The 13775-nt window shown below is 40.2% G+C and overlaps 1 protein-coding gene across 1 annotated transcript in view; it reads left to right on the top strand.

Moving 5' to 3' along the window:
- Positions 1–13775, top strand: part of fam120c (family with sequence similarity 120 member C) — a 25583-nt gene that overhangs the window by 4443 nt on the left and 7365 nt on the right. Inside the window, exons 2-14 of the mRNA XM_016554014.1 lie at positions 2562–2808; positions 2884–2966; positions 3105–3233; positions 3352–3454; positions 3931–4004; positions 4106–4392; positions 4487–4733; positions 5640–5811; positions 6726–6975; positions 7118–7232; positions 8993–9202; positions 9288–9513; positions 9597–9723. Coding sequence (XP_016409500.1) covers positions 2562–2808; positions 2884–2966; positions 3105–3233; positions 3352–3454; positions 3931–4004; positions 4106–4392; positions 4487–4733; positions 5640–5811; positions 6726–6975; positions 7118–7232; positions 8993–9202; positions 9288–9513; positions 9597–9723 — 2270 coding nt within the window. The remainder of the gene's footprint in view (positions 1–2561; positions 2809–2883; positions 2967–3104; positions 3234–3351; positions 3455–3930; positions 4005–4105; positions 4393–4486; positions 4734–5639; positions 5812–6725; positions 6976–7117; positions 7233–8992; positions 9203–9287; positions 9514–9596; positions 9724–13775) is intronic.

Below are 13775 nucleotides of genomic sequence, written 5' to 3'. Positions count from 1 at the left end.
GCGTGTTTATGTGCCCGATAACCGATATGCAGAACCGATATTTATTTACTGTTATAAAGTAGATAAATTACTGAGTGAAGTAAGAACATACGTTTTTCCTCTTTTTCCTCTTTTCAGTCATTTTTTTTTTTAAGTGTTTTTTTAATTTCATGTTAAATTTAATACAACAATAAACACTAATATTAACAATAAGCAAAATAAATGTAGAATGTCTAATGTTTTCAAATGGAGAAAATAAATAAAGGAAAGGAGTCATATCAACTTCATTTTAAACTACAGTTTTAGTAGGTTTATAAGCTGTTTAATAGCTACAGAGTCAAGAATAATTCACTGGATAATGTTAATTCACTGAATAATATTCTCTGGAATATTGGAATATAACAAACAAAACATCGTATTTTATTGCATTTCTCAACTGGAATGTTATATCAGAATTATTAATAATGTTTTTGTCCTTCTAGATTATGAAATCTAGAAAAATTATGAAAACCTGCTGACAGCACGGTTTATCTATGCAGTTACACAGAACTATACTCAAGCTGCGATCGCTCGCGGAGATAATAAATAATTAATTTCCATAGAGTTGTATTTATTTAGATGTTTATTAGCGAAATAATGGTTATTTAGTAAAATTTAATACAATTTAGGGTGTTTTAAACAAGTGAATCTTGTTAAAAGTTACATGCGGTGGCCGTGCTGGAACATTTCCTGAGCATCAACCGCAACAACCCGGTGAGTGAACAGCAATATAAAAGCGGCTTCACGAGACTAACGATGAGCATAGACAACAGAGAGAGAATTCAATTCAGGGATTTTATTTCCAACATGCGCTCATTCATGGCTGCATTTTATTTAATTCAGACAAAGTTACATTTTTACTGGGACAGGATTTGACGGATTATTTTACATGACTCTGTGAGTTGGTCTCTATTTCTTAGAGCCAAGCTGCATAAACTACATATCAGGCATTTATGTAATGTATCTAATTTGTGCATAAATGGCACATGTTAAATGTTATGTTATGTTAAATAAAGTTTACTAACTACAGCAAATCAAGTACCTGCACGCCGTTGTTGTTGTCTCGTCTCCCCTCAGACGGGCTGCAATGGCGATCCTGCGCGCAATTCTCAAAACTCCCACAAGATGGCGGCGTTTATCGGTGAAGCCGATATTACAAAACCGATATCTGATTATGGTAAAATGCTAAAATATCGGTAAATCGATATATCGGTCGATCTCTAATTATGATTATTCAGTGTCATAAAATGGTCTATAAAATGACAACAATATTGCTTATCGCAATTATTTCTGGGGCAATATCAGGGCTCTACAGTGCGACCATTTGCGACTGAAAACTACTGCGTGCGACTATGAAATAATATTTAGGAGCACCTGTGTGACTGACCCGATCAGCATATTTGTGTTTGCGCTGAGGGAGCTTCAAAGGTTCTAACGTACTTACGTGTTTCTGCAGCGGTTGAGTAATGTATCACATGTTGTTTTAATTAGAAATGTTAAAAAGCTTATAAATATTTTTTTGAATTTGACACAAAAGATGACATACTTTTAATAAAGTTAGAAAAATGCCATTACAAAGGTAAAAACAAAATTCCCTGTAAATCACTTTAAGGAGTCAAATATCACCTCGTAATGGGAAGGTTAATTTTTTTATCAGAATTTTTGATTACTGATTAGAAGGTGCTCCTAAATTTTTGACCGTGCTCCTACATTTTTTAAATTAGGAGCACAAGCGATCCTAAAAAGAAAAGTAAGCGTAGAGCCCTGAATATATCGCACAACAAAAAGTTGTTATCGTGACAGGCCTAAACTGAAACTCTGCTGTCCGAGATACCTCAGTCCTGATAGCTCTGAGTAAGATTACATAATAATAACATAAGACAAACATATTACTATTACTAATACACTGGAACTGTAAAGTAAAAAAAAAAAGAACATTTCTTGAACAGTATATGAATTAAAGTATCTGTGACCACAGGTTTACAAAGGCTTCTCATTAGAAATTTGTTTGAAATGCTGGGATTATCTGTCCACAAAATTGTTGAAAATTATGCAGATGTGAAAAGTAAACTGTAAAAAGTAACTGGCAGTGCCCATTGCGTTCCAAAGTGAACGTTTAACTCACAGAGATGGAGTTTGCTGCGTTTACTTTGAACCAAGCCACTCACATGTAAAAACAGTGATGCATTTCACTTTGAAACATGCAACGAACTATATATTTATTTAATTAAAATACACACTGCTGTTTGTGTCAACTTGATGTCAGAGCTGGTACCAGTGTATAATTGCTGCAGAAAATGAGTATTTCAACTGTTTCAAGTATTCAGAAATGATATGTATCAAAAAAATTTAATATTTTGACATCACTGATGTGTTAGTATAAATCCAAGATGACTGTCACATCAGCCAGTGCAATATAAAAAGTAACTAAGTGCACCTGGATGGTCAAAGTGCTGTTTGATCATAAATTCAGAGCAATAGGAGCTTGTCTATCAGTAGATCCCAAGAATACATGGTCTCCTTCCACCCTGCTTGTGTTGTAGGTGGTGCAGACCCTGGAGGACCACCATCAGGAGGTGCTATCCCTGTACAGAGACTATGGTTTTCAGGGTCTGATTGCACAGGACTCAGAGTTTGCGCTATGCAACGTTCCGACATATTTCAGCTCCCACGCTCTCAAGCTCTCCTGGAATGGCAAGAATCTGACCACTCACCAGTACCTGCTATCAGAGGCGGCTCGCCAGCTCGGCCTCAAGACCCAGCACCTGCCCATCTTTGCTGCTCTTCTTGGTAAGCGAACACTGCAGATTTCTGGTCTAGGATGTGCATATTGTTTGGTTCTAAATGTGGGTCTTTAAAAAACAGGTAACCACATTCTGCCAGATGAAGACTTGGCTGCCTTTCATTGGAGTCTACTAGGCCCAGAACACCCTCTTGCCTCCCTAAAGGTGCTTATACAATTTGTCATTTAACACATTTTCATTCTTCTGTATTTATGACATAGACTTAAGCATCCTTGTGCATCAGTTTTATCAATATAACCCATTCTTTTAACTTCATTCTTTGTTTTTCCTTTCTCTGTTCAGGTAAGGGCTCATCAGTTAGTGCTCCCTCCATGTGAGGTTGTTATTAAGGCTGTATCTGAGTATGTGGCATCCATCAAAGATCTTGGGAATTTAGATTCGGTGGCCAAGGATGTTTTCAAGCAGTCACAGGTGAAGCATTGGCTGTGTTAACATATGCATTTTCATGTACTTATTTTTTGCATGTTTAGTGTTATTACCTTAAAAGCTCATCATAACATGGGGACTGTGCCATTTTTCTAACCTCCAGTCACGAACCGAAGATAAATTTGAGAGGTTTAAGAAGGCAGTGGAATATTTTTCAGCAGCCAGTAAACCAAGACCTCTCTCCATGGGACCTTCTCCTTACCTCTGTAGGTATAATGTGGTGTTTGAAGTCCATTCACAGTACATACACTACCATTTCAAATGTTTTCAATAATGATGATATTAATAAATGTTTAATGATCACCAGATCAGCATATAAGAATGATTTCTGAAGGATCATGTGACACTGAAGACTGGAGTAATGGCTGTTGAAAATTCAGCTTTGCCATCACAGGAATAAATTACAGTTTAAAATATAGTTAAATAGAAAACAGTTTTAAATCGTAACAATATTTTACAATATTACTGTTTTTACTGTATTTTTTATTAAATGCAGCTTTGGCAAGTGTAAGAGACTTCATTAAAAATGTAAAAAAAAAAAAAACGTACAGACCCCAAACCTTTGAACAGTAGTGTACGTTTATTTTCCACTGTTTAGTTTTCAGAAGCCATAAAACAGACTTTGACATCAATCAGATTATACTCCCACAATATTCATTCGGGTTCCTGACTCTTCTTTCAGTTCCAGGCTTCGGGCCTAGTCAGTTTAGCGGACCTCCAGGCCATATGGGGGCAATGCAGCCTGTACAAGCTCAGGTAATTTTTTTTTTTACAAATTTTCAGTGTAGTGCTGCAAATCATGTTTATTTTCCAGAAACTGATTTCAGCCGATCTCTTTTTTTTGCTGTTCTCCACAGTTTGGTCCACCCCAGGTGTCAGGTATTAAGGTGCCTTATCCAGGGGGGCTCTACGGACCCAGCCCTGCCACTGGTCCAGCCCTTTTATGCCAGAACCCAACTCAGCCTCTGCAGGACTGTAATGATTCACTAGTTGGGAAAATGGGCTTTGCTGATTGGTCTGCTCCATATGATTCCTCTCAAGGTGGCAACCGACAGCCCAATCATCACACTGCTGCTCCTACAGGCCCCTCCCCCTCATCATCGTCGTCTTCAGATGGGGAGGAGCAAAATGACACCAGCACTAAGTGAGTCTATATTGTACAGAATCTGTTCATTATGTTGTATACCTGCAAGCAATCGGCTATTCGGAGTAGAATGAATATTCATTTTCTGTCATAGTCATTTGGCTGACAAGTCTACAAGATGGGAAGATCCCAGTGGACGGGGTGGCAGTGGCTCTGGGGATGGGCACCATGGTAACGGAAGTGGGCCGTCCATTCCATCATTGCTGTCCATGCCAACGCGGAGTCACATGGACATCACAACTCCACCCCTTCCACAGGTCAGTGCCGAGGTGCTGAGAGTGGCAGAACACAGACACAGAAGAGGACTCATGTATCCACAGATCTACCACATCCTGACCAAGGTACCACAGTCACACAGCATGTGCTCACAAATTCTGGGAGGGTTTCATCCCTAATATTTCTTGCTGCCGAACCTTCAATAGCACAGCCAAAGAAATTACTTTTTAGTCAAGTCCCAGAGTTTTCACTTTACGAAATGAACTTTCTTTTCAGTCTTTTTATGCATTTAAGATCTAGGGCTGGGACAATAAATCGATGCATCGCGATTCGTGGATTGATTCTGAGATTTTCTGAATGCATTGTGATTCTCTCTGGAATCGATTCTGAGCTTAGTTTTTAACAGCAGATGGCGCTCTAGGCTAGTTTTTAGCCGCACACTCAAATGCTCACAAAGAAGAGTGCTTGTGCGTTCGGCTGAGTAATGTAAGTGGTTAAATTTACTTGCACATCGGCTTTTATGATGCGAGATTAATTTAAACAGCCCACTGTGAACCAAGGTTATTATAGTTTTGAATTTTTATAATTCGCTTCAACCTTTTCGAACTTTATGAATGATTATTTTAGGTTCAAGTGTTGTGTGTGTGTAAGGAACTGGAAGCAAGCAGAATATGGCTGTTTCTAAAGCACGCAGTGCCATCTGCTGTTAAATCTAAGCTCAGAATCGATTCAAGAGAGAATCGCGATGCCTTCGGAAAATCTCAAAATCGATGCAGAATCATTTCTCAATTCGCGATGCATTGATTTATTGTCCCAGCCCTTTTAAGATCAGTATTATTACTTATGTTTATGTGATGTGTATTTCAAAATTAATTATAAACTTCAATGTTTAAATGGTAGTTTAATAATAGTATACCAAATTTTTTTTTACATTTATGGTGACAAATGCCCTGTCAGAGCTCTAACACTCGTCTCTCTGTCCCTTTCTCTGTTCTCCCTTCCCTTTCTCTCTCTTTTCTGTCACCTCCCAGGGGGAGATGAAGATGCCAGTGTGTATAGAGGACGAGTGCAACCCCGACCTGCCTCCTGCTTCTCTACTTTTCCGTTCTGCCCGCCAGTATGCCTACGGGGTGCTGTTCAGCTTGGCTGAGACCCAGCGGAGGCTGGAGAGACTGGCCATGCGCAAGCGTAGTCCAGTTGACGGTGAGCATAGACCTTGGTTAGATTAGATTGTACAATAGCATGCATGTTTCAAGTGTTGTCACAATACCAAAAAATCAATAGCTAATACCAATGCCAGGCAACTTTTGAGATTCTCAATACTGATTTCAGTACCACAGCAAAAATGAATGCACCATTCAACGTTAATATTTAGGTAAAAAAAAAAAAATATATATATTTTTAAATATTAGCTAGTTACATTAAAGGTATGTCCCCACTGGATGCAACAAATGCCTAGTTTTTAATGGGTTTTAATGTTTTTGTCTCGTTGCTCCGGCCGGGACAAGGCATTACATTATGGTAAGGGGCGTAACATTTCCGTCACAAGCTTGAGGTATCCGGCCAATCACAACGCACTGGATAACTGGCCAATCAGAGCACACCTCGCTTTTCAGACCGATGAGCTTTGTAAAAATCGACGCATTTCAGAAAGGCGGGGCATAGAGGAGAAATAATAATGTACAGTATGTGGAAAATAATGTGTTTTTTGAACCTTAAACTGCATAAACACATTTCATTACACCAAATACACAAAATAATGTTCTTTTTAGCAACATCATATGACCCCTTTAAGACAATGGGCCATTACTTGTTAAATAAGTAAACATTGCTTGTTTTTCATGGTTATAATAATAATAATAATAATAACAAAAAGGTATAAGTAAATATTAATAAACACAAATTGCCAGATAAAAAGTTGTAGGTATTTCTTCTCTAAACATCTCTAAATAATGAAAATATTGTCACATGTATGTCCGGAGAATTAGCTCTTGTTTTTTTGCTTTTAATAATACAGATATTTTGCCCAGCTGTATCTCCTCTGGCTGTGAGGAAGAAGGCATCAAAGTAAGATGAAAATGAATCCAAATGTGTCTCATTTCTGTACGACTCCACAGTGCCTCCGGTGATTGTAAAGGAGTGGTGTGCCAGTAAAGCTAAATCTGCCCTGACCCCAGAGCTCGTCCCAGCCCTGTGTTTCCGCGAGTGGACGTGTCCCAACCTGAGGCGGTTGTGGCTGGGCAGAGCGTCTGAGGACCGTAGCCGTCGTACACGAGCCTTCCTAGCCTGCATGCGCTCTGACTGCCCTGCCCTGCTCAACCCGACCTGTGTGCCATCTCACCTGCTGCTCATGTGCTGTGTGCTCAGGTACCTTGACGAGATGACATCACTGTAGACTTGTTTCTCATTGGGCATTGACATTGGAGTGGTTCTTACTGAAAGATTGGTTAAGTAGGTCAGCACTGAATCAGTAGCTTATGGAGTCTTGAACGGTATTGTGTGTTTACAGGTATATGATGCAGTGGCCAGGGGGTCGCATTCTTCAGCGCCATGAGCTTGATGCCTTTTTGGCTCAAGCTGTGTCCAACCAGCTCTATGAGCCTGACCAACTTCAGGAACTCAAGGTAAGGCATTTCTCATTAACTCTAAAGCAAACAATAGACTTTAAAATGACTTACAATACATATATAATGGCAATGAGGCAATAATAATTGGTTCAAATAAAATATCAAAAGCAAGTAATCATATGGTTTTACTGAACAAACCAAGTAAAATACATAATGTAATAAAACAATATAATCATAACTTATGTACATTATGTATTATATCAAATGCCTGCAGAAGGCGACAACGGCCTGACGATGTTTTTACACTTCACAGCGTGATCCTTGTTTAACTAAACATTTCATTCAAATGTCCACTTAATTTTTTATATTTGGCCACTTCTTTTTGATAGAAATGCTACAGCCACTGTAACGTCTTGAACAAGAACATGTGGACATCAAAACATGTAAACTCAAAGCAAGGGTTTAACTTTTATTTTGAAGTCGCGATGCACAATTAGCATATTTAGAGAGATAGTGATGTATTCTCCTGTGTTGGCATAGGATTATAAATGATTTACCTTATAAATAGGGCTGGGCAAAAAAAAAATCGATTTTTCGATTAATCGTTTTTTTTTCTTTTTATTAATTCACCATTTGTAAACTGATTTTTACTGTTCATTTTTTAGAAATATCAATAGCATTTGTATTAAAACTATATTCACTGAATGTAATCAAAAAATCGAGAATCGAATCGAGAGTTGCGAATCGAAATCGAATCGAATCGGGACATCTGAATCGATACCCAGTCCTACTTATAAATCTGATAGAATGGTGCACATTGTTCCCAGATGAACGTTATAAGCAACGTCACTCACAGCATATGCAAAGATGGAGTTTGAGATGGTCCGCACATGTAAATGATAACTGTTTGTGTGGAGCAGCATTTACTGTGAACAGAGCACATAACTTACATACATAAAAAAGAGCGCATATTAAACCCGCAGCGCATATATTTATTTAACTGAATCGCAACCTTTGTGAATTCACAATAGCACTATGCTTTATTATATGTTATAAGCAACGCAAACTCAGAGCAGATGCGAAGATGATTTTGTGTGGAGCAGCATTTACTGTGAAGCCTCTCTGTGACACTGAAAACACTGGATCATCAGTTGTTTACATGTAATGTAACAAAGAACACACTAAGCTAAATCACGATTTTGGTTTGACATTGCTTTATTGCAAATTGATTTTTTTAACTTTTTATTCTATAAATGTGAAAAGATCCACAAAAAGTACTTTTCATATTATTGACCAAATACTTACAAATGGCATTTACTTCAGAGAACAATTTAAAATATATACATTTAAAAGTATCAGCTATTCCTGACATGTTTCTAATTAAAGATTTACTTGTTACTGAGTTAAACTGCTAAAAGCAGATGGATAGAGTTGTGGTTTGGGACTGAAGCACATTAGCATGTGTTTGCATGTTCTTATATAACTGTACAGACCCAGATTACAGTAAAAAGCTGTGGGAGGCAGGATTGAATTGAACACTGCACACAGCATACCCCATGCACTCTTTATCTTTGTATCTTCCACGTTTTGACAGGTTTTTACTCAGCTCAACTTCAATAGCTGTATGTCACAGAAAGCAAAAGGTTCAAGGCAAAACATTTCTTTAAAATAGATGCCGTCTTTCAACTGTCAGGTTGTCAGTAATCTGCTTTGAAAGAGCTCTGTGAAATCTGAAATGACACAGTACTGTGACATTTACCAGGCTCATGCCAAACACGCCGCTGGATCATATTTCTTCTCTTTGACTCTGATACCAGGTGGAGAAGGTGGATAACCGTGGGGTGCAGCTGGCCTCTCTGTTCATGAGTGGAGTGGACACTGCCTTGTTTGTGAATGATGTTTGTGGACAGCCCTTGCCATGGGACCACTGCTGCCCTTGGGGCTTTTTCGATGGGAAGTTGTTCCAGAGCAAGCTGGCTAAAGCCACCAGAGACAGAGCCTCCTTACTTGATATGTGCGAAGGCCAGGTAACAAACGTATAGGTGCAGGCACATTTGTTTAGTATTTGTCAGTATTTAAGGTTTTTTTTTTAATTGTCACTTTTTCCTACAGGAGGAGCTGGTTTCGAGGGTGGAGAAAATGCGCCAGGCCATTCTGGAGGGCATCAACCTGTCCCGGCCGCCTCCCCCACCTCCACCACTGCCACCCCCTGCATTCCTCCCCCCTGCCATGGTGCCCCCTTTTTACCCCATGCATCCTCTGTACCCTCCTCGCCCATTGGGCTCCATGCCACCTCCTCCTCATCATCACCACCAACACCGGCCCAGGGCCTTCCCAGGTTAGACCTTCCTGTCATTTAGCACATTCATTTTCTTTACTGCCTTTTGGGTGTCACTTAGTCATTTTCTGTAACTCTTTTAGGAATCCAGTCTATACCTCCCCAGGGTGGCAAGCTGGAAATAGCTGGCATGGTTGTTGGTCAGTGGGCTGGGAACAAACCAGTCCGTGGCAGAGTCAATATGCAGGTGGTGTCAGTAGGAGGGAAAGGGTGAGTCCATTCTGTGTCATAAAATAGTGGCCATACAGTATATATATATATATATGTATATACATATATGTATATATGTATTACGTGTGTGTGTTGGCAGCATCTCAGAGAATGATTGAAAACTAATTAAAGATTTTTATTTCTAATTAAAGATGTACTTTTTATTGAGTCAATAGCAGATGGATAGAGAGCTGTGGTTTCAGACTAAAGTACATTTGCATGTGTTTGCATGTTCTTATATAACTGTACAGGCCCAGATTACAGTAAAAGCAGTGAGAGGCAGGATTGAATTGAACACTGCACACAACATACCCCATGCACTCTTTATCTTTGTATCTTCCACGCTTTCTTTATTAAATGTTCATTCACAACAATTTTGACACTTTTTTTCTTTGCCTTGAGGCAAAGCATGTTTTCGGACAAGACTAACTTGTACGTAAGGACTCAACAGCTCAGCTCAACTTCAATAGCTGTATGTCACATAAAGCAAAAGGTTCAAGGCAAAACATTTCTTTAAAATAGAATGCTGTCTTTCAACTGTCAGGCTGTCAATAATCTGCTTTGAAAGAGCTCTGTGAAATCTGAAATGACAAGCTACTGTGACATTTACCAGGCTGATGCCAAACATGCCGTCGGATCATATTTCTTCTCTATGACACTGATACCAGGTGGAGAAGGTGGATAACCGTGGGGTGCAGCTGGCCTCTCTGTTCATGGGTGGAGTGGACACTGCCCTGTTTGTGAATGATGTATGTGGACAGCCCTTGCCATGGGACCACTGCTGCCCTTGGGGCTTTTTCGATGGGAAGTTGTTCCAGAGCAAGCTAGCTAAAGCCACCAGAGACAGAGCCTCCTTACTTGATATGTGTGAAGGCCAGGTAACAAATGTATAGATGCAGTCACATCTGTTTAGTATTTGGGAATATTTAAGGGTTTTTTATTGTCTTTGACGCTTTGTCCTGCAGGAGGAGCTGGTTTCAAGAGTGGAGAAGATGCGCCAGGCCATTCTGGACGGCATCAACCTGTCCCGGCCACCTCCCCCACCTCCACCACTGCCACCCCCTGCATTCCTCCCCCCTGCCATGGTGCCCCCTTTTTACCCCATGCATCCTCTGTACCCTCCTCGCCCATTGGGCTCCATGCCACCTCCTCCTCATCATCACCACCAACACCGGCCCAGGGCCTTCCCAGGTTAGACCTTCCTGTCATTTAGCACATTCATTTTCTTTACTGCCTTTTGGGTGTCACTTAGTCATTTTCTGTAACTCTTTTAGGAATCCAGTCTATACCTCCCCAGGGTGGCAAGCTGGAAATAGCTGGCATGGTTGTTGGTCAGTGGGCTGGGAACAAACCAGTCCGTGGCAGAGTCAATATGCAGGTGGTGTCAGTAGGAGGGAAAGGGTGAGTCCATTCTGTGTCATAAAATAGTGGCCATATAGCTGATTATTTATGGTGGCAGGGTGTCCACGGGTCCTTAAAATGTCTTAAATAACGTTTTCCTAATAAAAGGCCTTAAAAAGTCTTAAAATATCTTCAGTCTGACGGACCTACAATCACTGGACAGACAGAAGATTTTTTTTTCTTCCCCCACGGTAGTTACTGCGTCATCAGACAGAATTGCAGTAGCAGAATACAGGTCGAACTACCTTCTTTGTTTATATATGTTCTCAATAATAATAATAATATAGGTCGAGCTACAGCCATTCAGCCTTCTAGCTTAGTTATTAAGTTACTTACATTTTAGACAATATATACTGTTTTGTTCTATTTCACCAACGAAAATAGATCATTCAATCGTTCCAATCAAAGATCACAGCAGAAGTATTGCACATTCTCCAAACACTCAGCGGTGTTTCGTTACTGAATGATTCAGCATTTTGAGCGAATCGGTTGAAATGAATGAAATCAATGACTCACTCATTAAAGGAACACTCCACTATTTTTGAAAATAGGCCCATTTTCCAACTCCCCTAGAGTTAAACAGTTGAGTTTTACCGTTTTCGAATCCATTCATTACAAATGGCATTTACTTCAGAGAACAATTTAAAATATATACATTTAAAAGTATCAGCTATTCCTGACATGTTTCTAATTAAAGATTTACTTGTTACTGAGTTAAACTGCTAAAAGCAGATGGATAGAGTTGTGGTTTGGGACTGAAGCACATTAGCATGTGTTTGCATGTTCTTATATAACTGTACAGACCCAGATTACAGTAAAAAGCTGTGGGAGGCAGGATTGAATTGAACACTGCACACAGCATACCCCATGCACTCTTTATCTTTGTATCTTCCACGTTTTGACAGGTTTTTACTCAGCTCAACTTCAATAGCTGTATGTCACAGAAAGCAAAAGGTTCAAGGCAAAACATTTCTTTAAAATAGATGCCGTCTTTCAACTGTCAGGTTGTCAGTAATCTGCTTTGAAAGAGCTCTGTGAAATCTGAAATGACAAGCTACTGTGACATTTACCAGGCTGATGCCAAACATGCCGTCGGATCATATTTCTTCTCTATGACACTGATACCAGGTGGAGAAGGTGGATAACCGTGGGGTGCAGCTGGCCTCTCTGTTCATGAGTGGAGTGGACACTGCCTTGTTTGTGAATGATGTTTGTGGACAGCCCTTGCCATGGGACCACTGCTGCCCTTGGGGCTTTTTCGATGGGAAGTTGTTCCAGAGCAAGCTGGCTAAAGCCACCAGAGACAGAGCCTCCTTACTTGATATGTGCGAAGGCCAGGTAACAAACGTATAGGTGCAGGCACATTTGTTTAGTATTTGTCAGTATTTAAGTTTTTTTTTTAAATTGTCACTTTTCCTACAGGAGGAGCTGGTTTCGAGGGTGGAGAAAATGCGCCAGGCCATTCTGGAGGGCATCAACCTGTCCCGGCCGCCTCCCCCACCTCCACCACTGCCACCCCCTGCATTCCTCCCCCCTGCCATGGTGCCCCCTTTTTACCCCATGCATCCTCTGTACCCTCCTCGCCCATTGGGCTCCATGCCACCTCCTCCTCATCATCACCGGCCCAGGCGGCCCAGGGCCTTCCCAGGTTAGACCTTCCTGTCATTTAGCACATTCATTTTCTTTACTGTGTCACTTATGTCACTTAGTCATTTTCTGTAACTCTTTTAGGAATCCAGTCTATACCTCCCCAGGGTGGCAAGCTGGAAATAGCTGGCATGGTTGTTGGTCAGTGGGCTGGGAACAAACCAGTCCGTGGCAGAGTCAATATGCAGGTGGTGTCAGTAGGAGGGAAAGGGTGAGTCCATTCTGTGTCATAAAATAGTGGCCATATAGCTGATTATTTATGGTGGCAGGGTGTCCACGGGTCCTTAAAATGTCTTAAATAACGTTTTCCTAATAAAAGGCCTTAGAAAGTCTTAAAATATCTTCAGTCTGACGGACCTAATGACTGTTTACAATCACTGGACAGACAGAAGATTTTTTTTTCTTCCCCCACGGTAGTTACTGCGTCATCAGACAGAATTGCAGTAGCAGAATACAGGTCGAACTACCTTCTTTGTTTATATATGTTCTCAATAATAATAATAATATAGGTCGAGCTACAGCCATTCAGCCTTCTAGCTTAGTTATTAAGTTACTTACATTTTAGACAATATATACTGTTTTGTTCTATTTCACCAACGAAAATAGATCATTCAATCGTTCCAATCAAAGATCACAGCAGAAGTATTGCACATTCTCCAAACACTCAGCGGTGTTTCGTTACTGAATGATTCAGCATTTTGAGCGAATCGGTTGAAATGAATGAAATCAATGACTCACTCATTAAAGGAACACTCCACTATTTTTGAAAATAGGCCCATTTTCCAACTCCCTTAGAGTTAAACAGTTGAGTTTTACCACTTTCGAATCCATTCAGCCGATCTCCGGGTCTGGCGGAGCACTTTTAGCTGTAGCTTAGCATAGATCATTGAATCTGATTAGACCGTTAGCATCTCGCTCAAAAATGACCAAAGAGTTTCTATATTTTTCCTATTTAAAACTTGACTCTTCTGTAGTTACATCATGTACTAAGACCGACGGAAAAT

Source organism: Sinocyclocheilus rhinocerous, unplaced genomic scaffold (genome assembly GCF_001515625.1).
Source record: "Sinocyclocheilus rhinocerous isolate Xijiao unplaced genomic scaffold, SAMN03320098_v1.1 scaffold1758, whole genome shotgun sequence".
NCBI lineage: Eukaryota > Metazoa > Chordata > Actinopteri > Cypriniformes > Cyprinidae > Sinocyclocheilus > Sinocyclocheilus rhinocerous.
Note: the sequence above shows the minus strand (reverse complement) of the source record. Positions and strands in the feature narration are given on the sequence as shown.